The 24215-nt window shown below is 45.6% G+C and overlaps 1 protein-coding gene across 2 annotated transcripts in view; it reads left to right on the plus strand.

Annotated features, from left to right (window-relative positions):
* The first annotated feature begins 3426 nt into the window (after window positions 1-3426).
* LOC311506946 (protein kinase C beta type) overlaps window positions 3427-24215 on the plus strand; it is a 46400-nt gene continuing 25611 nt past the window's right edge. For both annotated transcript variants that reach the window (XM_084571103.1, XM_084571102.1), the window contains exons 1-3: window positions 3427-3797; window positions 4763-4794; window positions 22694-22776. In XM_084571103.1, coding sequence (XP_084427229.1) covers window positions 3619-3797; window positions 4763-4794; window positions 22694-22776 — 294 coding nt within the window. In that variant the 5' untranslated portion in view covers window positions 3427-3618. The remainder of the gene's footprint in view (window positions 3798-4762; window positions 4795-22693; window positions 22777-24215) is intronic.

Raw genomic sequence — 24215 nt, forward strand, 5'->3', positions numbered from 1 at the left:
TGATGGCCCCTTCCTGTTCCAACATGACTGAGCACCAGAGCACAAAGCAAGGTCCATAAAGACATGGACGAGAGAGTTTGGTGAGGAAGAACTTGACTGGCCTGCACAGAGTCCTGACCTCAACCTGATAGAACACCTTTAGGATGAATTAGAGTGAAGACTGAGAGCCAGGCCTTCTGGTCCAACATCAGTGTCTGACCTCACTAATGCTTCTTTTTACTAATGTCCTGGTCAGAAACTTAGAACCAGAACTTTCTATAAACCATCATTTACCATCAGGCTCAGATTAGAGTCGTTCTAAAGGTTCTAAAGGCAGAAGAAGAAGAACAATAACACATAATGTTCATGGAGTTCTATGAATCAGCCCAGTGGAAGCATATAGTAAAGGATGTGAACCATCGTCTTCATCAGCTCGTCTTCATCAGTCTCTGAAAGGCTCAGTTACATCAACAGAATCATTTCAGCCCTCAAAGACGACGTGGAAGTTCCTTATGTAACCATCATCTTACAGTAACAACACACACACACACACACACACACACACACTGCAGGGGTTTACATCGATGCACACACACCACAGCTGCATGCACACACACACAACCACACACACACATAAACACCATCATGCACATGTGAGTCTAAAACAGAGAGAGAAGAGCAGATATGCAAATACAGAGAGAAAGCAGAAGAGTGAGATGTCTGTGGTTTCATATCGAAGACGTTAGAGCCGCATTTAACTCTGAAAGAGGGGGTGGGGGGACGGGGTGGGGGGATGGGTGGGGGGTGGGGGGGTGAGAGGGGTGAGGAAGTAAGGAGTGAAGAGCTCAGTCAGTCATTAGAGACAAACAGACGTTACTTAACTCAGGTAGGTTCCCCTGAGAGTCTTTCTTACCTGTGGCTAAACATACCTGTGTTTCTATCTTTGTGAGGACGTCCCCCTGACATCATGCATTCCTCCCCAGCTGTGACCTTTAACCTCAAAACTAAGTCTGAGCATGTTTTAACTACTCTCACAAACATGTTGGACCCAGAGAAGAAAAAGAAAAATGTGGACATAGTGTCAGTCTAGAAAATAAAAACAAGGTGAAGAAGAAGAAGAAGACGAAGAAGAGGAAGAAGAAGAAGAAGAAGCGACGTCTGAAGCTGCAGCTGTGATTGTGTTCTGAGCTTCAGTCAGAAAACAACAAAGGAAACAACAGGTTTATGTAACAGCTCCCTGAGTGGAAGAAGAAGAAGAAGAAGAAGAAGAAGAAGAAGACGATGATGGGAGTAAAGAGAGGAGACCACTGTGTATTCATTCATTTAAAATTATTCAGATTTATTCAATGAAATCTTCTGATTCATCAACGTCTTTGAGTCGGCTCCTACATCTCCCATGATGCCTTTCAACCCCCCCCCAGAAGTCGTTTTTAGTGGGAGCAATGATTAGCATTTAGCTCAACATTTTCTTTAAGTTGGAGGTGGATGGTGAGTTCATTTATTAGAGCTTACCATTAGCATGCTAGCTTCTGTTAGCTTCTCACCTCTTGACACTTGAACACTAAACATTTTACGTCGTACCTATTTGGTGCAGCAACAGTTTTATGAAGAAGGAAAGAACATGTGCAGAACAGCTCTAACATTTAGCATTAGCAACATATAGCATCAGAGCAGTCTTAAAAAACTGCATTTATATCCACGCTAGCGTCACGATTCTGTGGACAGCCTGTTTATTCCTGTTAGCATCCTCTGTACTTTGTGCAGCTGTTAGCATGCTAACATGCTAACCTAAGATGGCTGATACCTGCTAAACATCAGTTCCTGTGTTAGCATGTAGCTCAAAGTGCTGCTGTGTCATGTGTTCAGCTCCTGAGAGCTGCTAGCTTGACTGCTCACTGCTAGTTTTATTTTATTTTATTTTATTTAATAATCTCGATGACTCATGCTGCACTCTGGGGCGTGGACTAATCTTGCGTCCAATGAAATGCACCTCCTTGTCTTTTCATGCCCCTCCCTCTCCCTGTGTCTCTCCTTCACTCAGCTCTGTTTGTGGGCGGAGCCTGCTCAGGTGGTTGGAGCCGACCAATCAGAGCAGACTGGTGTAAATGTAAATATTGAAACTAACAACACTGGTGGAGGTTTGATGAGGGCTGCTGAGGGCTCACCTGAGCAGGTACAAGGACTGGAACCATAGCAGGAACTGATTCTACTGTTTACTGGTTTTTATGATCATAAAGCTCAAAGTTTATCTGGAGTCCCTCTGCTGGGAACTGATTCTGCTCCAGTACATATCTGATGGACCAAACAGATCGTGTGAGGGCGGGGCTTAATGTGCTGATGGACAGAAGAGTAACAGTAGTCATAGACCATGTGTCTCTGATTGGTTGGAGCCAGGTGATGCAGAGGGATGAGACCAGACTCAGAACCCCCACCGCCCCAGTGTGTGGTCCTGGTCCTGGGACAGTACTGTATCTGGTGACAGTCAGGCCTTCCTCCTCTCTGGTTCAGTCCCATCCTGTGTAGTGATGAACCTAAAGAGACCAGGGTCCTCCATGCGTTACCATGACGAAGCTGTCCTCCTCATCGTTTGTCAGAGTGATACTTGTGGACGTAAAACCATAAAACCAGAGTGTTGTTGCCGCTGTTGCTGCTGTTGCTGCTGCTGTTGCTGCTGTTGCTGCTGTTGCTGCTGTTGCTGCTGCTGTTGCTGCTGTTGCTGCTGCTGCTGCAGCTAAATCAATCTCATCTAGGTCATGGTGGCTCTGAGTGCAGCCCTGAAATGAGAAGCTGTGGCCTCGATGGAAACGAATGACACGTGTCTATTAAAGCTCGTTATCTTTATCCTCAGAGAGACAGAGAGAGACGCCTCCTTCTAGGAATCAACACAGAAACATCTTAGAAAACCTCCTGAGGATGATGATGAGGAGGATGATGAGGATGATGATCCCCTGTGCTGCGTTCACTGTCGTCCGTCTGAGAGCAGGTTGTAGAAACCGTCTCAGTGTCTGGAGAGTTTCCAGCGACACATCTGAGCCGTGGTTTCACGCCTCGCTGAGCTGTTGCTGCTGTTAAATGACAGAGAGCTGAGTCTGTAGCTCTGAGGCAACGTTTAAAACCTTTATCATTAATAAAAGATCATTAAATATTAATAAAGACTGCAGCTCATCTCTTCATGAGCTGAGGAGGAAAATAAAGAAGTAGATGGTTCTGTTCCTACATCAGCTGATGGTCAGTGAACGCATCATTATGTTTGAAGTTAACTCAAATTAAAAGTTAAAGCTTCTCTTTCTCTCTCCCTTCTTCTCTCCCCTCTCTCTCTCTCTCTCTCTCTCACACACACTCTCTCACTCCTCCCTCTCTCCTCCCTCTCTCCTCCCCCCTGTCAGTGAGAAGAAAAGGAGGAAGCAGAGTGAGTTCAGATCATTTATTGTTCAGCTGAAGGACAAACTCTCTCTCTCTCTCTCTCTCTCTCTCTTCTTTTTTTAATCATATCAAACAGACTCCAGTCTTCCTCCTCCTCCTCCTTCTTCTTCTTCTTCCTCTTCCTCCTCTGACACCTCCTCCAGCTGATCCTCCAGCTGATCGTCCAGCTGACCGGTAGCAGCGGCTCGGACCCCGGACCCTAACCCCGGAGAGAGGATGGCAGACTCGGCGGCGGCCAACAGCGACGGGGAGGACGGACCCCGCGAGCCCATGCGGGGCTTCGCGCGACAGGGAGCGCTTCGGCAGAAGAACGTGCACGAGGTGAAGGACCACAAATTCATCGCGCGCTTCTTCAAGCAGCCCACGTTCTGCAGCCACTGCACCGACTTCATCTGGTGAGCACGCGCAGCACGCACGCACGCACGCACGCGCCGCACATAGGACACATATATGGATGTGTTTGTTGATACAGGCATGCATTAGTTAATGAGATGATTGACAGGTGGTCACATGTTAAAGTTGAGGAGTCTGAAAACAGATCCAGGTTCACCTGTTCAGACATGTCACCTGTAGCTCACCTGCTTCTGGAGCCAGAGGCTGCAGCTCCAGAAGCAGGTTACTATCAGGTTACTATCAGGTTATTAACAGGTTATTAACAGGTTATTATCAGGTTATTATCATCATCAGGTTATTAAAGAGGCTCCAGCTCCAGTTTGGCCTCGTTTGTCTGGTTTCTAATTATCTGCTCTCTATTCCCTCAACGGCCGTTATTTAAGAGCAGCTCTTTAATTTGTCAACGTTTAAATGATCTGACCTAGAAGATGGAGAGACTCACAGAGGGAGACGCCTTGACCTGTTTAGATTATCTATCTATCTATCTATCTATCTATCTATCTATCTATCTATCTATCTGTCTATCTATCTATCTATCTATCTATCTATCTGTCCATCTATCTATCTATCTATCTATCTATCTATCTATCTATCTATCTATCTATCTATCTATCTATCCATCTATCTATCTATCTATCCATCTATCTGTCTATCTATCTATCTATCTGTCTATCTGTCTATCTATCTATCTATCTATCTGTCTATCCAGGTCACTGATCAGACTCAGTGATTTCATACCTGACCAGGTTTTATCTATTTGTAGCAACAATCTAACACTGAGCTGATGGACTGATGTGTGTGTGTGTGTTCATGCAGTAGTGTGTGTGTGTGTGTGTGTGTGTGTGTGTGTGTGTGTGTGTGTGTCCCAGCATTCCTCTGACTACAGGTGTGTCTGAGCGTCAGTCCTTCCTGACAGGTGACCTCAGTCCTCTGTCCTCTTTATAACTGGTTGTGTGTTTCTCTGCAGGGGCTTTGGCAAGCAGGGCTTCCAGTGTCAAGGTAGGACCTCTAAACATGAACACACACACACACACTCACACACACACACACAATAACGCAATAACACTCACACTCTGGCTGGTCGCTTCCAAAGTCCATTAACAATCAGATGAATCTTGATGATTTATTGTGTTACCGCTCCAGCTCCAGGAAGTCGATTCATCCTTCACGTCTAAATAATAATCATTAATGTTTGACTCCTAACAACATATTTAACTTGGTCTCTCACCTGATACCAGAGTTCACATTCATCCTGACATTAATCATCATCAAAGAGCTGAGTCTGGTTTAATTATTCATCAGCTAACGGTTGCCAACACTTAGCACTGAGAGCAGAACGTTACTGGAAATCTACCTGGTTTAGTTTTAGATGCTAGCTGTTAGCATCACCATTAGCACCTTCTACATATAAACCAACCAACCATCAGACTAAACTCTCAGGACCAGATGCTCGTATGAAGCCGTCGTGCTGCGGCCTCGTTGTTTTTACTGGACCTCTTTCTCTAAAAGTTTTTTTCTGTTTTCATGAACACAATTATCCAAAACTCAACGAGACAATCAACGAAGAATCATGTGTGTGTGTGTGTGTGTATTGATTAATGTTGAGGCTTGGTAGGTAGTGATGGACAGAGACAGGAAGTGATGGGACCACATGCATCTTATTTATTCATCTGCAGACTCTGATCCATTCACCAAACAGACGTGTGTCTAATGAGACGCTTTTAATCGTCACAGCAGGAGAAGCAGCAGCGATGAGTCTGACACTGTTTTATTTCAAATGTCTCTTGATCACAGATCGTCTCTGATCTCTGAACCTCCTCCATCTCTAACGAGGAGCTGGCTTCAGATCAGCTGATACAGACACTTCCTGCTCTTACAAATGATCAATGTTCTGTCTGTCGCTCGTCTCGTCACAGAAAAACCGTCGGAACGCGATGACACCTGACTCAGAGCAGAAACCACATGGTTCAGATACATGAACGTGTCGTCCATCCTCCTCTTCCTCCTCATCATCAGGAAACAACTCAATCTGTCTCCTGACGTTTGTTTGATTTTTCAGTTTGCTTAAAGTCTTTTTGTTTTTTTTTCTTGCGGCTGCATTAACATCCAACTGGATGCTCAAGGATTTTCTGGTCTCCTAGCAACAGTGAGACACTGAGACACAGCCCTCTATAGGGTACAGGATGAAAGAGGGGCTTCTCAGCTCAGCGGTGGGCTCGCTGCTAATTGGTCAGGGTGAGCATGTAATGGGTCAGTTGTACCCTTCAGGGGCCTTTGCTCTGCAGGGGCCCTGAACGCCTCTGGAGAGGGACGGGTGTGTAGTTAGTGTGTGTTGGAAGGACTGTGTAGAACCTGCAGGCAGAGGACCAGGTGAAGGTTTCTGTTCTCAGCTGATCGGTCGCGTCTGAGGAGGATTTAAAAAAAAGAATTACATGGAGAGAAAAGAGGCAGCAAGCTAACGTTGTTCATGCTAACGGCTGTAAAACACTAGATGTCCGGTCAGATGAAGACCTACCGTTAAACCATCCACTCAGAGATCCCTCTGATTGGCTGATCAGCTCAGAGAAGAAGAGCAGGAAGTGATGAAAGTAAACAACAACAAAGTCTCTTCAGATATTTCATCTTCACCTGAATGTTCAAATGTTTCCACAACAACATGAATTAATAAAGTGTTAGCGTCCCAGCTAACTGTAGCTCTTCCTAGCTTCCTAACCTCTCAGCTAACTGTAGCTCTTCTTAGCTTCCTAGCCTCCCAGCTAACAGTCCCTCTTCCTGTTTCTCTTTTGAATAATGAATCCAGACTACTGCCACCTGCTGGTATGAAGAGTCATTTCCTCTCAGGTGTAGAACGTACGTACCAGTTGGTTGTTGGCTGTAGTCTTTGATATCGGACGTTAGCATGTCTGGGCTTCAACTCCTTAAATACATTTAACTGTAAACTGTCCAGTTGTGGACGTCTACTTCCGTCTCAAGTGTCACGTTGCTAATCAGACGCTAAGACGCTAGTTCTGGTCCAGATCCGTCTTCTGTTGTTGGGATATCCGCTGACGACAGATCTCTGACCCGCTAGGCGTCTGGAGCCGGCTCTCAGGGAGATAGGGAATTCCTCTGCAAGGTCACACTTATACTCTGAGGGAAGAGCTCTGCTTCTACATGTTCATTTGACATCGTCCTCAGAGGATTCAGTCCAAGGTGTAAAATACTTGATGGATTTACACAGATAAAAAAAAACAACCTCTGACTGATATATCATTATATCTGGATACGTATACAGTTGTAGCTGGAACTGCTCAACTATTTATTTACAGGCTGTTAATAAATCTGAGGCTCTGGAGAAGAAAGAAACTGAAATGAAACCATGTGAGAAGTTTACAGGGAAAATGAACTCAATCATCTAAAGACGTAGTGGAAATAAATGGTTTAATCAATATTTAAAATAAAAGCTTTTTATTCGATCCATTGCATAAAATCTTCATCTTAAACGGAACTAAAGCCGTCAGATAAATGTAGGCAGTACTGGAGCATCAATGTTTATTGAGCTCTGACCTGTTCAGTGTTGAGAAGTCAGATTATCATTTATTTTAATGTCATGAAGACGCTTTGCACGACCGACTTAAGAAAATAAAACGTTATTAATATAAAAACTTGTTGGTTTCTGTTCCAGCTGCAAAGCTTTAACGTTTCAGCAGCATTTCACTTTTCATTTCATCTTGTCGTCTTGGTAAAAAGGAAGTTAACGTTTCCTCTGATGTATTAATCTGATCTATTTTTTAAATTAGCCGACCCTCGGCTCAGTTTGAAACTCTTCAGTCAGATATTCAGACGTGTGCTCTCAGGCTGAACGGCAGCTTGTACCTGGTTTCAGCTTATGATGGTTCTTATGATTAAAAGGATGTGGTGTCGCGTTTCTTTTTTTTTCTGACATGATCAGATGTTCTTCAGATCGACTGACAGGTTTTTTGTTGTTTATCAAACATAGATTAAACTTTGAGTCTCTTAAAGCTACAGCTCATTTCTGCTGACGGAGCCGGTTAGTATTGAAAGAGTTTGGTTCTAAATCTGGATTCAGACGTTCCTGTAGCAGGGACTTAAACACATGATGTCATGTTAACTGTTTCACAAAAGGAGGAAAAGGAAAACTAGCGAGGGAATATCCGGAAAATTGAATTCATTCAGCTTTATTTATAAAGCTTCAATAGTAATGCACTTTGTCTCTAGACGCGTTACAGAACCTAGAAGAAGAAGAAGCAAGTACTGAGGCGACAGGAACAAACACCACATGTGTTTCTAATCAGGTGATACAAGTGAAACCAATCAGGGCGGAGCCAACGATTACAAAGGACAGGAAGTAAAGCTAACTCTTTCCTGGATAGAAGTTCTGAAGCTCAGCGTGGCGTCTCCGTCCGTCTCCATCTTTGTCTGACTCCACCTAACGCCCAGCTGATTCAACAATGGTCAAAGAGGTGGAGCGTTAGCTAGCAGCTAGCAGCTAGCAACTGATGTAGTAGCAGGATGGAAACATTTAACATGGAGGTCAATGGAGACTGAGCGGTGGAGCCTCTAGTGGACGTTAGAGGAACTGCAGCCTTTTAAAACGTCGTAGAAATTAAATCAATGTTGTCACTAAAAATATATGTTAAAATACTTTAGTAAACATCTATGAGTTTAACTATGAGGTCGTCTCTTTGTTAATATCCAATAATAATCAATCAATGATCGATTGTCAGAGCTGGAGACTGGAGCGACTAATCAACCGTTTAATTAATTATTATCTTCATTGATTAATGAAGTGTTTGGTCTAAATCACTGCTCATCCAGTTGATTCGTTGTCAGAATATTTCTAATCATTTTGTGTTTGTCAGTGAAGCTGGTTTCATTCCAGAGTTAAATCACTAAAATCAAGATTCAGTTTGAATTCATTTTCCTGTTTTTACATTATCACGTGAACATGTTATTGAGAAGCAGCTGAGCGGCGTTCATGTTGCTGCAGCTCGTCCTACCACCTGTGTTGATGCTGTAAACATGAACCGGTTTAGTTTTCCAGCTTCTGTCTCGTAGCGTGTTTCTAAGAAGTGTTCGCTCCACGTTCCATTTAATAAGCTGCTCACCTCTTTATTTCTTTAACAGCAGCTCTAGCGCTTCCACGTGACGGGTTTGTGTTCCTAAATGAGTGCGTCGCTAATGAGTTGGGTTTCAGTTTGAAACGGGCTGTGGAGAGTCCTCCAGCGTCTCCTCACCCGCTCAATGGACAAATTATCCCTTCAGAGGGATGGAGAGGACGGAGAGGATGGAGAGGACGGAGAGGACGGAGAGGATGGAGAGGATGGAGAGGATGGAGAGAGGCAGGAAGTGTTAGAGACGTAGCAAAGAGACAAAGGAGGAGGAGAAAAATGCAAAGGAATGCCATGACGGAAGAGTGGGGGTGGAAGGCATGGAAGGGAGAGGGAGAAGGGGGAGAAAGTGAGTGGGAAGGATGTAGGAAGGAGAGGAGCTGGAATTAAGAGCAGGGGAAATAAAAGAGTACAATCCTTCGAGAAACGTACAGAGAACGTTGTTTTCAGAGGGATTTATAAAAACTAAACCCCAGTCGTCCACGTCTTTGTGGCTGACAGCTGGTCTCTGGAGGACGTCCCAGCCTCTGGTTGCCCTGGTAACCCTCAGAACTGTCAACAAAAAAAAAATAAATTATATATTTTAGCTGCTGGAAGACGGGTTGACTCTCACACAGTTCCACCGGTCTCATGCTGATTAGTTCCATCATAAACGATGCTAACGCTCATAGACTCATGAACAGCGCCCTCTGGTGGCGTCACCACTTTCAAACTTTTCTTTAAGTTACGAGTTCTGGAGTTTGTTGGTCCTTTCACTTGTTAGCCACTCGTTAGCCTAGCAGACTGTCTGGTCGTCCATGTCTCTGCTGTAGAGGACAGCTGGTCTCTAGTGGACATCCCAGACTCCGGTGGCCTAGGTAACCATCGTAGCTAGTGAGTGGGCGGAGCTAGATCTTCTTCTTCTTCTTAGTGGATCTGGTGGAACCAAAGTGGTGGATGGTGTTTGGATCTATCGCTCTGATTGGTCGAGATTAGTTCAGCTTGGTACCGCCCACTTCATCAACAGCTTCGTCAACGTTCATGGTCTCTGGTTGTCTCTTCTTGAGTTTGTCCACTCAGGAAGAGACAGTTCATTTGTTTATGCAGCGTTACAAACAACACAGGTTGTCTCCAGATGTTCTACAGAGCTCGGCCTGAGATGACACGTGGAGTCTAATCATGATGCAGCTGATGCATCTTACATAAGACGTTAGTTAGTGACAGTATATAAAGATGAGAGGAGTTACAAGCATCATTTTATAGTGGACTACTCATGGCGCCTTGAATGTGTAGGTGCTGTTATGTACGATGGCTTTAAGGCAAAACACAGAACATGTTCTGAGTTGGATTTGAAAGTTATTTGTTGCAGCGTTTCTGCAAATGTATTCTGACAAAAACAGAATAAATTAAAGAGAGTGAGTGAGAAAGGAGTGCTGGAATGACACTCGAAGCAGCGGAGAGGTGGTGGTGGTGGTGGGAGAGAGACTTTTCACCGGGCGGAGAGGATAATGGATGGGAAAGGTAGAGAGAGGGAGATGAAAGATGAAATGGTGTGGGCACAGAGTGTAGACTGCAGCTAAAACCAGCCCATAAAGGTGTCGTTGGCTGCAGCTATTAGCGCTCGGAAAGGAGAAACATACAGCGATGATAAAAGAAAGCTGCGTTCAAGTGTCCCTCTGACTGACGGTGCTTTGAGTTTTTTTTGGGGGGGGGGTGAGCGTCTCATTCTCATGCCTCATTCCTCTGGATTCACATCACACCATCACATCATCGTCTTCTTCTTTTCATGAGGCTGCTCGGGTTCAAACGACTCGCTGAACATTTGCAAACACCGACGTCTGTTGGCGGTGCTGAATGCAGCTCAGGTGCTTCTGCAGCTCCGACCCGAGTGGGCGAGAGGTTCTCCAGATCCAGAACCTGCCTCCTACACACACACACACACACACACACACACACACACACACACACACACACACACACACACACTGAGCTGATGTTGAGGTGTATCATCATCATCATCTGACTCTTTGTTTTAGTTTTCCTCCTCCTTTTCTGACTTCTCTTTTCTTTTCTTTTCCCCCTTTTTCTCTCATGCATCGTTTTGTTTTATTTTTTTTTACCTCTTCTCGTCCTTCCTCCACATTTCTCTCCGATCCGTCTCCCCCGTCTCCCCCCCTCTGTCTCTCAAGTGGCGGTGTGCTGGAAGCTGTGGGCTTTGATGCTTTTATAAATAGCAAAAGTGTTCCACTGAGAGTAGCACCGAATGGGATGGATGGATGGATGGATGGATGGATGGAGGGGGGAGCTGAGAGAAAGGAGGGAGGGAGGAGGAGGAGGAGGAGGAGGAGGAGGGAGACCTGAGTGTGTAGGTGTGAAGGGAGAACATTGGAAACCACAAAGATTAAAAAGCGACACAGGTTTTTATTGAGATAACAGAATCTGTTTTCAGGCTTCACCTCTTTAAAAGTTTATTTTTTCAATTTAAAAACCTGGGGAAATAAAAATAAGGTTTGCATCGTAGCTCAATAAGGTTTGCTGAAGCGTCTGTATGAAGGCGACCGTTTGATATCTGGAGTTATAAATCGCGCTGTATCGTGTCTCCTACTTCCTGTTGATGATTAATTTGAATCTGATTCGTGGAGTCTTATCTTTTTGTCTTGTGGTAAAACAATTACACAGAATCATTTTTGTTCAGGTCTTCCAAATTAAACGGCACAGTTCTATCTGCAGGACTTTCCAAAAAACTCCTCCAAATCCCCGTTGGTTGGTTTCAGGCTGGACGCCAACGCTCGGCGTTCTCTCTTCCTCCCACGTTAAGGTTAATTGGTGATTCTAGATTTTAGAGGAGGAAACTTGTTCTGGAGTCTCTCTGCTCCAGCAAAGATCTGCTGGGCCAATCAGATCATGTGGGAGGGGCTTCACGTGGTGATGGACAGGAGAGGAACAGTAGTCATACATGTCATCTGAGAGACGTGGAGATGAATTTGTTTTTGCTCTTAGATGGGAAGCTAAGGAGTTAGTAAGAGCTACTGTTAGCTGGGAGGCTAGGGAGCTCTCCTCTCTTCTGCTGAATCAGCTGTTGATTGACACTTTATTCATTCTAGCTCATCATGATGTTGTGTAAATCTAAACGTTCAGATCAGATGAAGATTAAGTTTTTTTTATTTAACAAAAATCTAAATGCAACCAAACACCTGTAACAGAAGCACAGTGACGACCAACGTCCAACCTTCAAACAGCCAGGAGCTAATCTCTGCTGTAACCTGTGACATATAAACTCTTATCGTCAGTGAAGCAGTAACTTGTCAAGGACTTTATTTGCTGATGTTGTATAACACCATTCTGCAGCAGTCTCTCCTGCTGTGAGCAGCTCTGACAGCCTCATATATCGATAGGGACAAAAATATGTCAGCATTATAGTTCATTGATTGGTCCATCGGTCCCGCGGCGCCTTTCAGACACAACAAACCTGCATCCTGGACGCTTCGGTCCACACCAGGAGAATGAATCATGGTTCAGAGGGGAGGTCTCTCTCTGATGGGTTTTGTTCCATCACTATAGTTGAATCTGAAACGTCTGGATACGCAGGGCACACAGGAGGAGACAGGATGACATGAGAAGGTTCACTTTAATGTGACTTACTGCGCTGTCAAGGCAGCTCATCCAACTAAAGTCAACTAGAAATCTAAACATCAACTAGACACAAGGATATAACTAGAAACAGTATCAGAGTCATGAGGAGCTGCTGTTAGCTGGAGGCTAGGTAGAGCTGCTGTTAGCTGGAGGCTAGGAAGAGCTGCTGTTAGCTGGGAGGCTAGGTAGAGCTACTGTTAGCTGAGAGGCTAGGAAGAGCTACTGTTAGCTGGAGGCTAGGAAGAGCTGCTGTTAGCTGGAGGCTAGGAAGAGCTGCTGTTAGCTGAGAGGCTAGGTAGAGCTACTGTTAGCTGGAGGCTAGGTAGAGCTGCTGTTAGCTGGAGGCTAGGAAGAGCTGCTGTTAGCTTGATGCTAGGAAGAGCTGCTGTTAGCTGGAGGCTAGGAAGAGCTACTGTTAGCTGGGAGGCTGTGAAGAGCTACTGTTAGCTTGGAGGCTAGGAAGAGCTGCTGTTAGCTTGGAGGCTAGGAATAGCTGCTGTTAGCTGGGAGGCTAGGAAGAGCTGCAGTTGGCTGGGAGGCTAGGAAGAGCTGCTGTTAGCCTGATTCAGTTTGTGTTCGTTTGTCAAGCGTCAAATCTGCCAGATATACAGTATAAAATAAGGAGGAGGAGGAGTATAATCATGTTGTGTAACCAAAGACAGTGACGTAATTTGAATTTAAATGATAACAGATGAATTAATTGATTACTGTCTCAGGAAGGGAGGAGCTGAAGTTGGTGTTCATTAGTCGGTTTCGGTAACTTGCAGCGTGTTTCCTCCTTTAACTACTTCCTCTTCTCAGAGTCTTAGCTGGTGTTGTGTGTGTGAACATGAGTGTGTGTCTCTGGTGTGTAGTGAGACATGAGTGTGTGTCTCTGTTGTGTAGTGAGACATGTGTGTGTGTCTCTGGTGTGTAGTGAGACATGTGTGAAGGACGATGCTCCTCCTGCCCTGCTCTACTTTCACACATGTGTTTGTTGGTGCTCTGTAACTGACGGCCTCCTTCAGGGCGCGGCCGTCCTTGCTGCTGGTATCTGTGGCGATGCTACACCCGTTACCGTGGTGACACCTCGGCGACGCATGGGGACGGATCACCTCGGCCAATGTGGATCGAGATCAGAGACACAGAGACAGACAGAGACAGACAGAGTGAAGAGCATCTATCAACAGCTAAATATAGACGGTCACAAATGAATCCTGTTAATTAACCTGTGTCACGTTAAATTAGACCAACCCAATCTGAATCTGTGTCATCATCACCTGGAGATGTTACAACCAGGAAGTGATTCAAGCTAATACCACGACCTCTCACCTGTCCCACGTCTTCGTCACTTATAGTAAACAAAGCTGTAGCACTAGTGGGTCGTCTGAGGAGCGTCAAAGCTGCAGGAAATAGAACTGAAGAAGAAGAAGAAGAAGAAGCTGGAAGAGGAGGAAGTGCTGAATGAGGGAGAGAAGATGAAGACGAAGAATGAGGAGGAGGAGAAGAAGATGTAAATTGAGACGTTTTTCCTCCAACCTTTTCTGCTCTCCTGTGTCCTGTGTCTTCTGTCCTGTGTCCTGTGTCCTGTGTCTTCTGTCCTGTGTCCTGTGTCTTCTGTCCTGTGTCTTGTGTCTTCTGTCCTGTGTCCTGTGTCCTGTGTCTTCTGTCCTGTGTCCTGTGTCTTCTGTCCTGTGTCTTGTGTCTTGTGTCCTGCGTCTTGTTGGCTGTGTTTCATAAATAGACTCTACCTCGTTGTGTAAGTGTGTCAGTCCCAGAGAGGACCAACCTGCCTCATTTAACTCTGTCAATAAAGCAGCCTGTGGTGGGATAGATTAGTGGGCTCCACCCGCCGCTCTGCTCCGACCCGGGCCGGGCCGGGGGTCAGTAGAGCGCTTCACTCTGGGGTTTCTGCTCAGCTGAAGCATCGTCTGGAGGAACAGTAGAAATATCCTCCAGTCTTTACTGAAATCACGGAATCTGACTCCTCTGGTTAATAAAATGCTCTGACACGCTCTGATCAGTGCAGCTCTAGCCTCATGGAGTCATAAAACTCTAACCGTGTCCCGTGTCCATCACGGGACCTGTGCTCTGCAGCGTGGCCCATCTACGAGCTGATCCATCTCACTCAGGACAAACCGGTGGCGATGAAGAGATGAGCCGAATGTCTGAAACCGTGAGTCACGGTGTGGAGGCGTGAAGGCTGGCCCACCTGGATTAGTAACGGCCGTGGGTTTAAAGAGCTCTGATGAAAGGAGGGGCGGGGAGGGGGGGCAGCTCGGAGATGAGTTTGGTTCATTTCTGGGACGGGAGGTCGCCCACCGTCTCTGATTGAACTCTGCTTACACCTTCATCCAGGAGTTTAGCTCACATGTCCAAGAACATGACATTTAGAGGGTGAAGCTGCTTCGGGACGTTGTGATGATTTCCTGTTTCTAGTTTCTAGTGTTTTACGGAGAGCTGGAGCCGCCAGCGTCTCTGGCAGCCAAAGGATTTTAGTTTCCAGACTTGGCACGGAGCAGCTTCGGTCTGAGACGAGTGTGTTTGCGTTCACGTCTTAGATTCTGCTGAATCTAAATAAAGCTTTTTTAGAGTTGCTCCATTTTTTGTGTGTGTGTGTGTCTACAGACGGAGAACTATGTCACTGTTGCTCCTGAGATGCTTTAACCCCTTCATCTGTGGACGCCGGTAACCTAGCAACAGGGGCACCAGCAGACAGCAACCAAGTTATCCCAGACCCCGAACCCCCGCCCCCTCCCCTCTCTTTACCTCCATTAGTCTCATTTTTGTCATTTCCTTTATTTTAATATCATCCAGTGACGGGACGTCCTGAAGGCGTGTTTAGATCTGACTGATGCTCATGTAACAGGCGTCACTGAGCCGATGCTAAACACACGTCATCAGTCGTTCTCTAAGGCAGCTGCCATTAGTTTAAGACAAAGGAAGGAGAAGGACGCTGTGATGCAGAGTCACATCTGTAGAGATAAAGACACTCAAGCTGCTGTTTAATCATCGTCCCTCTGCAGCTCCAGCACATTTATTAACCTCAACCAGAGACTCTGGTCAGTCTTTACAGAAGTTTATCCTCAACGAGCCTGAAACACAAAGTGACAGAGTTACTAAAACAAAAGGTTTATTTCATTAGAAAGAGATAAAACGATAAAACAGAGACGTGGTGTCTTTGATCCTCAGGTTTAACTGGTTCACTGCCACTGCAAGGCCAGAGAGGATGCAACGTCTGTATGTTTATTTTTATTAGTTGATAGTTTTATTCTCGGCCTCCTCCAGATGAGCTGCTGAACTGCTGCAGAGTGAATATTTAGGCTGGAAAAAATAAATTATATCCAGAGATCTGTCTCCAAACCAGGTCTCAGAGTTTTGACATCTATTAATAATCAGTCCTATATCTCCTTTACATCTATCTGACGTCCCACAAACATTTATTTTTAGAAGCCTCTGATTGTTTCTGCCTCAGATTGACGACTTTCAGACTCTTATTCCAGCCGTGGTGGAGCGTGTGCGTCTCTTCCTGTCAGAGGTTTTCTAATCGTCCTCTGCAGCTTCATCTGATCGTCATAAACTTTCTGCTGTATGTTAATAAAGTTAACGTGAGGACAGAACTCGTCTTCTCCTGCCTCAGAGGGATGGAGGTGTCTGTGAGAGCGTCAGGGAAGAGAAGGAAACTCTCTGGATGAATACTGTTTGAGTGTAACTGGAGCTGAGTGGAGGAACATGTGCAGTAAAACGCTCTCACATATTGTAGCATGAAACCACAGATGGAGACGCTGGACCTCAGAGCAGCTCCTCCACCCGTCCACCCGTCCACGAGTCAGACCATCAGTGTCTTCTCATTTCACTTCATTATTTTATGTTCAAACCTGTTGGTCTCATCCGTGCTCCTGTTATTATCTGCAGCTCTCCACCCTCACCCCTCTCTCCCCTCTCTCCCCTCTCTCCCACTCTCTGATTTAATGGCTGAATCTGTGGATCGGATTAAAAGCTGCACGTTGAGGACGCTGTGAAGGACTGCAGTTATTTTCTTGCCGTCTGGCCCAAAACAGCAGGAAGGATTTGCGAGGGAGTTCAGAGAAAGAAGGAAGCAGCGAGAGATGGAGGGAGGGATGGAGGGATGGAGGGATGGAGGGGGGATGGAGGAGGGAGGGCATGTACAGTAGAGCAGATGAGAGGGTCAGGTTTGTGTTGATGGTCGGACACGTTGAGTATCTGTGGAGGTTGATGTTCTCCGGCTACGAGAGGACGTGACAGAGAGTTAGTTTAGTTTGACTGCTGCAGCTTCATCTGGAGGAAACGTACGCGCCGTCTGAACAGACCTGGACGAATGTGATTAACGAGCATGAGAGCAATGAAATGTGATCAGGGGAGGAAGGAAGATTAAAAGAGAGACGGATGAATGGAGCGAATAGAGAGAGAGAGAGAGAGATTAAAGGGTGAATGGATGCAGTGAATGAGACGGAGACAGAGGAGGATGAGGGTGGAGGTGTGAGCTGGACCACGTTAAAGCTCTTAAAGAGCGCTGGCACCGAGCTGAAGCTGGAATCAGACGCCGCCGTGTGGAAGCAGACGGGCCGCGGCGAGCTTTAAGGCTGAGTCGTAGAGAGGAGATCAGACGTGGAGGTCTAACAGAGACCTGTTCCTGTTGGTGTGTTTTATTTTCACCAGGCTGTGGTCACGTCTTCCTTCCTCTTCTCTGACTGTTTGTGGCTTTTTTAGTCGTAGCTCTCGTTGCCTCATTGAGGCCGACTGCTGCTTGTTTGTGGAGTGAAATGACAAAACTCTGACATCTAAACGTAGCGCTGCATGTTTGATTCCTGCAGAGTGAACCTAGCTCAGGGCTCATCTCTGACCTCTGACCTCTGACCTGAGTCTGGATTCATTATGATGCAGGTATTAAATCACCTGGACGGTCCTCCAACCAACACATTTAAACCATCACCACATTAAGGCCCGCCCCCGTGCATTGATCTGATTGGCTGAACAGATCTTTGCTGGACCAGAATCAGTTCAGACCTGTTTTGACTAGACCAGCGTTTGACTCTGAGAGAAACTGAAACTAACACAGTCAGAGCTGTGAACTCATGATCTGGAGGAAACGTCGGCGGCAGCAACGGAAATAACAAATAAAATAAAAAGAGACCTGAGGAGGAGCAGGTCACAGGTGCATCCTGGGAAACTGAACCGACAAGAAGGGCAAAGACAAGACTATCACCAATCAGCCACAACATTATGACCACTGACAGGAGAAGTCAATAACATTTAAACCATCTTGTGACAGTTCAGTGTTCTGCTGGGAAACTTCTGGACCTGGCATTCATTGGTGTGGATGTTACTGAGACATGTAGCACCCACCTAGACCAGACCAGGCACCCCCACCTAGACCAGACCAGGCACCCCCCCCATCTGGTCAGGACGTAAACATTGTCTCTCTCTTTCACTTCGTATCACTGATGGTTGTGTTTACTCCTCGTCTTACGATCATCTCCGGCTCCAGGTCGGTGCTTTAGTGCCAAGAGAAATCCTCTGTGATTCAGTGTTACGGCGTGAATAAGTGATGGATGAAGGAGGAGAAGAAGAAGAAGAAGAAGAGAGGATGGATGGATGGAAGGATGGATGGAAGGATGATGGATGGATAGAAGAGGGAGAGGAGGAGTGATATGGGTGCGCTGACTCACGCTGACCCCTCTCTCTGCTCCACCAGCGGCATCGTGGGTATTTATACATTAGCGTGGGCCGCTCAACCCGTCCCCCCCCCCCCTTATATAAGCCCTGACACACACAGACACGAGGGGGGGCACCCAAGGTGAACGCTGCGTTTTATTCACGCTATCCACGTTTCTTCTTCTCCTCCTGTTGCATCAGACTCTTCTTTGAGTCTTCAGGGTGTTTCTCTGAGACGAGTCCAGACCTCTCCACCCTGGATCAGCTGGGACGGGGTGGGGGGGCGGCAGGGATCCTCGACCAATCAGGATCCCTGCCAGGACTCAGACTGCACAGATTTCTGGTTCAGATTATCTTGTAATGTGAGCTGTTCACAGACGTGATGTTTAGGATTTTAAATCTGGACGATTACGTCAGAACAATAACCAATGAGAGAAGCTACTAGCTACACACTAGCCCTGCATGCTAACGCTAGCTAGCATGCTACCTTAGATCAGACATAGAGTTCTGTATTGTTTTTATTTTTAATTTGATTTGATTGGCCGTCAAGGACCCGGTGTACAGATGTGTTACTGCCCCATACTGACCTGGAGGAAGTTGTTTCTCCACGGTCTCTGTTTTCGTTCAATGCTTCCTGATCTGTTGGGATAATCTGAACGGTATCCTGTAGTGTGTGCAGGTTTGAGATGATAGAGGAGGATATCTGTGACGACATGCCTCTAATGTGTTTTATACACATTTTAAACTGTATTTTATTTCCTCCAATCACAGAGCAAACAGCTGTTATTTATGACAGTGAGTCAGATCTCTGTGTCGTAGCGCTGAACCTAGCAGCTGAATCTGGGACATCACTATGCATTAACACACACACACACACACACACACACACACACTGGCAGCTCATTAAAGGCAAACATTTGATAAACAGAAGACAGTGGAGCAACGAGCAGAGGTGGAACAGGAAATGAAACGAAGAGGAAGAAATAAAGGATATTAAAAGTCCTCCATGTGAGATGAAGCTGTGTCGATGCTCAGAGGATGATGGAGGATGATATTGATGAACCAGCCTTTACATAACGACGTCACGTGACTGCAGCAGGTTGAAGTTAGTTCAGATTCACTCAAACCTCTCAACAGTGATTCAGTAGTAGTTTCCACATTTTACGACAAAGCGTCAAATAAAAGTCATTTGATAATTAATCAAAACATCTGGGATGAAACTGATGATTGATTCTGTTAAAAACCAAATAAACACCTTAATGAGACTGGATGTAAACTCTGGTGTCATATGAATCAAAATCAAACGTTTCAGACAGAATAATCTTTTAAAAGCTCGTCAACATTTCCTGATTGGTTCTTTAATCTGACCGGTCTGCCAGTCAGTGATCATGATATTAATCTATTCATTGATAAAAGCTCAGGGTGGTGTCGTTGTGTAGATCAGGACGTTCATTGGGATTTAAAGGAGACAAAGTAGAGAAGTGAAGTGACAGAACGTGCTGCAGCCTGCCCCTGCCCCGCCCCCTGCCCTCCCCCTGCCCCGCCCTCCCCCTGCCCTGCCCCTGCCCCCCGGGGGTAAAGAAGACCTTTGATGTTCTTTGCTTTTGGGACGTTATGAGAACGAGTTGGGACGTGAATCCTTGAGAAACTGATTTTCTTTACTTTCTAGTGAAGCTGGTTTTACCTGAAGCTTCATAATGAGGTTCTAACTCAACCTGCAGTTCCTCTAACGTCCACTAGAGGCTCCAACAGTTAACGACTGAGACGACCTGCTGCAGTCGTCACATTAAATGCATGTAAAACCTCCTGACTACGGGCTGACTTGTCACCATAGCAACCTGGAAAATGGTGGACAGGCTCCAACAGAGTCACTCCCATCAACTGTAGAAAAAAAATGAGGTCATACGGGCGGCGCCATCTTGGATCTTGTTTGAGTTTGGATCCAGGTTCTGGCTGATCCGTTAACTCTGCTCTCTGCTCTACCTCCACCAGTTTACATTAACATTTAAATCCATCATGGATTCATACTTTGTAAATGCTAACGTAGCTAATGTAGCACAGAGCTAACGTAGCTTAACTTCAGGTTGGTTAGTTTACAGCACAACTCATTTAGTAGCTTACCTAAAATGTATGTGGCATGTACTTTAGCCCCACCCACTAACATGGAGGGGGCGGGGCTGTCTTCTGTTTATACTCTAGAGGAGCTGTCATGGCGTCTATGGTCAACAGTTCTAGTCTCTAGGGATAATTTTCGTTCATGATGAATGTTTAACTTAGATCAAGCATTGAAGTTCTTCAGAATTAAGAGGGCGTGGCCTCTTTGATTGACAGGTGGGCGTCCTCACAGGTAGCTAGCTGTCTTTAGCCTCAGCTCCTCTCACGCCCCACCTCTTTGACCACTGTTGAATCAGCTGGTAGTCACACAGAGTTCACGTTTCATCTCAGAGACGGGCCGTCCTCCTCCGTCCTACTCTGTCCTCCTCCGTCCTCCTCCGTCCTCCTCCGTCCTCCTCTGTCCTCCTCCGTCCTCCTCTGTCCTCCTCCGTCCTCCTCCGTCCTCAACCTTGACCTCCACATGCTTTAACGACCCAGAGAGAGGTGACGACGTTCAGCCGTGACATTATGTTGATTTACGTGTTACTATCACGCAGCCTGCTCACCTCTGCAGCAACATAAAGCAGACGGAGAGCGAGTGATATTTAATGAATATGATGAATAATGGAGGCTGCAGCTGCAGCATCAGAGGAAACATGAGGGTTTAAGTCAAACGCCGAGCGCTGCTGCATCCTGGTCTCACGCCATCTGACTGGATGTGAACTAAATGTTGAAGCCTGATGGTTATGGATTCCCAGAGGGAAACTAATGAGAGATGATAGAGGAAAAAAGGCTTTTACAGTCACATGACGGGAAGAGCGTTGGAGGCGCAGTCCTGATGTTGGCCTTCTGCTAAATGATCAGAGTTGTGGTGCAGATCGATTTGTGCTGAGCGTCCTGTAAGGTCAGGAGGAGGAACAGAAACCACAGCGCACCAAGAAAAATCCTCTCCAGAGCAGAATCTGTTGATGTGTGACGGAAGAAGACGTCGAGGCGTAAAGAGCGACTTCTTATTTAGCTGTCTGGATTATAACTCTTATTTTAGTAAATGCTTAAAGCGTTAGAAATGGTTTGGGTTCTAATTATGGTTTTACTATATTTGGAAAGTGAAAACAATACTTTTATATAGAATATTATTATTTCCTAAGAGACCAGAAACCTAACTCCCTCCAGAGCAGAACAAATCTATCGTTAATTTAAACGTGTTGTTTTCTTGCTGGACATGAATTTGTGAGTAAGTCTGAAGGAAACGTCTTTAACCTTTCTCTCTGGAATAAACTCTTATAGATCCTTAGTCGCCTGAATAACTGAAATAACAGTTGGACGTCAAAGCTGCAGTAACGCTGTGGAAAGAAAGCAGAATCTGAAGTGTAGTTTGTTTTTTAGTACGTCTCCCACCAACCTGCAGCTAACACGGCCTGAAAAACTACGAGTTAGTGTTTGTTAATCACGTTCTAAAAGTAGATGAAAGACGAGGGAGTCAGTCACAATTAACCAGAATTAAGAACTTTAATTCCTGCAGCCGGGACTAAAACACGTTGATGATGCAACTGGACCTGAATCTGTCTTCAGTGAACAGGTGTAACACGTGGAGTAAATAATTCAGGAGGTGATCGTTAATTCTGACACCGTGCATGAAAAGAGGTGTTTGTTTAGGCCCGAGGGTCGGAGCTATGAGTGTGTGTGTGTATGCATGGGTGTGTGTGTGTGTGAATGCGTGTGTGTTTGTGTGTTTTGGCAGCAGAAGCAGTTTTACAAAAGAGCAGTTGCCTCGAAGCAACGTGTGCACACAGCTCCCATCACTTCCAGCCCTCCACGCTGCCTCGCTGTGGATCCACTCTGCAGAATCACCGGGATGAGTGGGCGCTGTGTGTGTGTGTGTGTGTGTGTGTATCACTGCTGTGAGTGGGCGCTGGAACCAAACAGAGGATGTCGAGTGGGAGTGAAGAACCATTGAGGTGCACGTGATTTAAACTGTGTGTTCTGTTGTGAATATCTGCAGAGATTTAAATGGATCAATAATCTGATCACTGGTGGAAACACAACCTTTATTTAAATCATCCTCTCTTAATTCTTAATTTTCTGTCAATAAATTAATTAATGAATCAGTTTATATTGTAATAATCTGTCACGTTAAATTAAAAGCAGCTAATCTTCACAGTTAGCTGGTCGGGTTTGTTAATTAACCGCCGCTTAACACGGTTACCACCACACCTCTACACCTCTACACCTCATCCATCAGTGGTTTTTATTTCTTTATTATTAGAGGATAGGTCCTGGTCCTGGTCCTGGTCCTGGTCCTGGTCCTGGTCCTGGTTCTTATCTGCTCCAGACTCATCTGATCTCTCAGCGTTTTGGATCCGTCTGTTTCTGCAGCTCTGATCCTAACATGAACGACTCGTCTCTCCTTCTTCTTCTCTCCTCAGTGTGTTGTTTCGTGGTCCACAAACGCTGCCATGAGTTCGTCACGTTCCAGTGTCCCGGCGCTGATAAAGGACCGGACTCGGATGTGAGTACGAGATAAACAAACTCCTCTAACCCGAGACAGAAGCAGACAGATGACGGAGTTACGCTTCATCGGCCACCATCTTTATCTCTCTTCCTGTCCTGACCGTTATTTTGTAACACGACAAACCCACACAGGAAGTCCTCCTCTATTTATATTCATCAGATGATTCAAAGGTCCAGCGTCAGATAAAACTCCTCCCAGTTCATTGATGGGGGTCAAAGGTCAACAGGCATCCAACATCCTCTAATAACATCTAGTGCTGCTAAGTGCTGCTCTGATTCATATTCTTAACATGCTGATGTCTGTAGCTCGTCCTCTCTGAGAGTCCTCTCGTCATTTAAACTCCTTCACCTCCAGCGGCGTCTTCTCCGTTCGTTCACTGACTTTATTTTCTGACTTCCAGCTCGTTTCTAAAAACCTTCTTCATCATCTTTTTAAACAGTTTGAGGAGACGTGTTCATATTCCTGCAGACGTCATGAACTATTATCAGACTACTCACCACCGGACCAGAACCTGGCTCTATGATTATCTTGTAGTGTGAGCTGTTGACAGATCTGCAGACTCGTCCGTTAATGTGTTTGATGTTCAGGATTTTAAATGTGGATGATTTGACGTGGAGCAGCTGGAGGTGACATGTTAGCTCTCTAGGCTAACGCTAGCTGGCATGCAACTTAAACCGTTGTCTTCATGTTGAAGTCGTTGCTCTGCAGAACAAATCCCACGTCCCCTCGATTCTCTGAGAGAATATGATCAGTAACAAGCTCAGAGAACATTTCCCCACATCAGACTTCTGTTACATCAGTGAAGGTGATAAATAGTAGGACGGTAGAAGTGATAAATAAACTGTGGAGCCACATTTAAACCTGTTTAGGATAAATAAATCAACACTACTAATATAATAATATAATAATATAACAGCTGGTGTCTGTGTATAATTCTGTTTCTGTCCATTTGGGACGGAGGAACATTTAATGTGAACTAAGTGCAGAATATTCTTCATCATCTTCCTCTCCCTCTGCTGTGATTGATGCATTAGCGCCACCTACTGGACACTACAGTAGTGTGCATCTTATTCTCCGTCCTGTTATTTCCCTTTGAGGTGATGTGATGTGGTGCGTTCACTGCTCTCTGATCTGTCAGGATAATCTGGTTTACATCCTGTAGTGTGTGCAGGTCTGAGATTAGAGAAGAACATCTGTAAAGATGTTAAAGCTCATGTCGATCTCCTGGTCGTTCATCTGTAAAGATTTGTAGAAGCAGCAGCAGTGGTTGCTCAACAAGTTGCTCTGAACGAGGCTCTTTTTATCTTCTTCTTCTTCCTCTCATGTGATCCTCTATTATCTCCTCTTCTATATTTGGCCTCCACGTATCTCTCTCTCTCTCCTCATTGTCTACCTGATGCTGTTCTGTACATCCTCCATTTAAATGCCACTCCTCC

This window comes from Chelon labrosus, assembly GCF_963514085.1.
Source record: "Chelon labrosus genome assembly, chromosome: 21".
Classification (NCBI taxonomy): domain Eukaryota; kingdom Metazoa; phylum Chordata; class Actinopteri; order Mugiliformes; family Mugilidae; genus Chelon; species Chelon labrosus.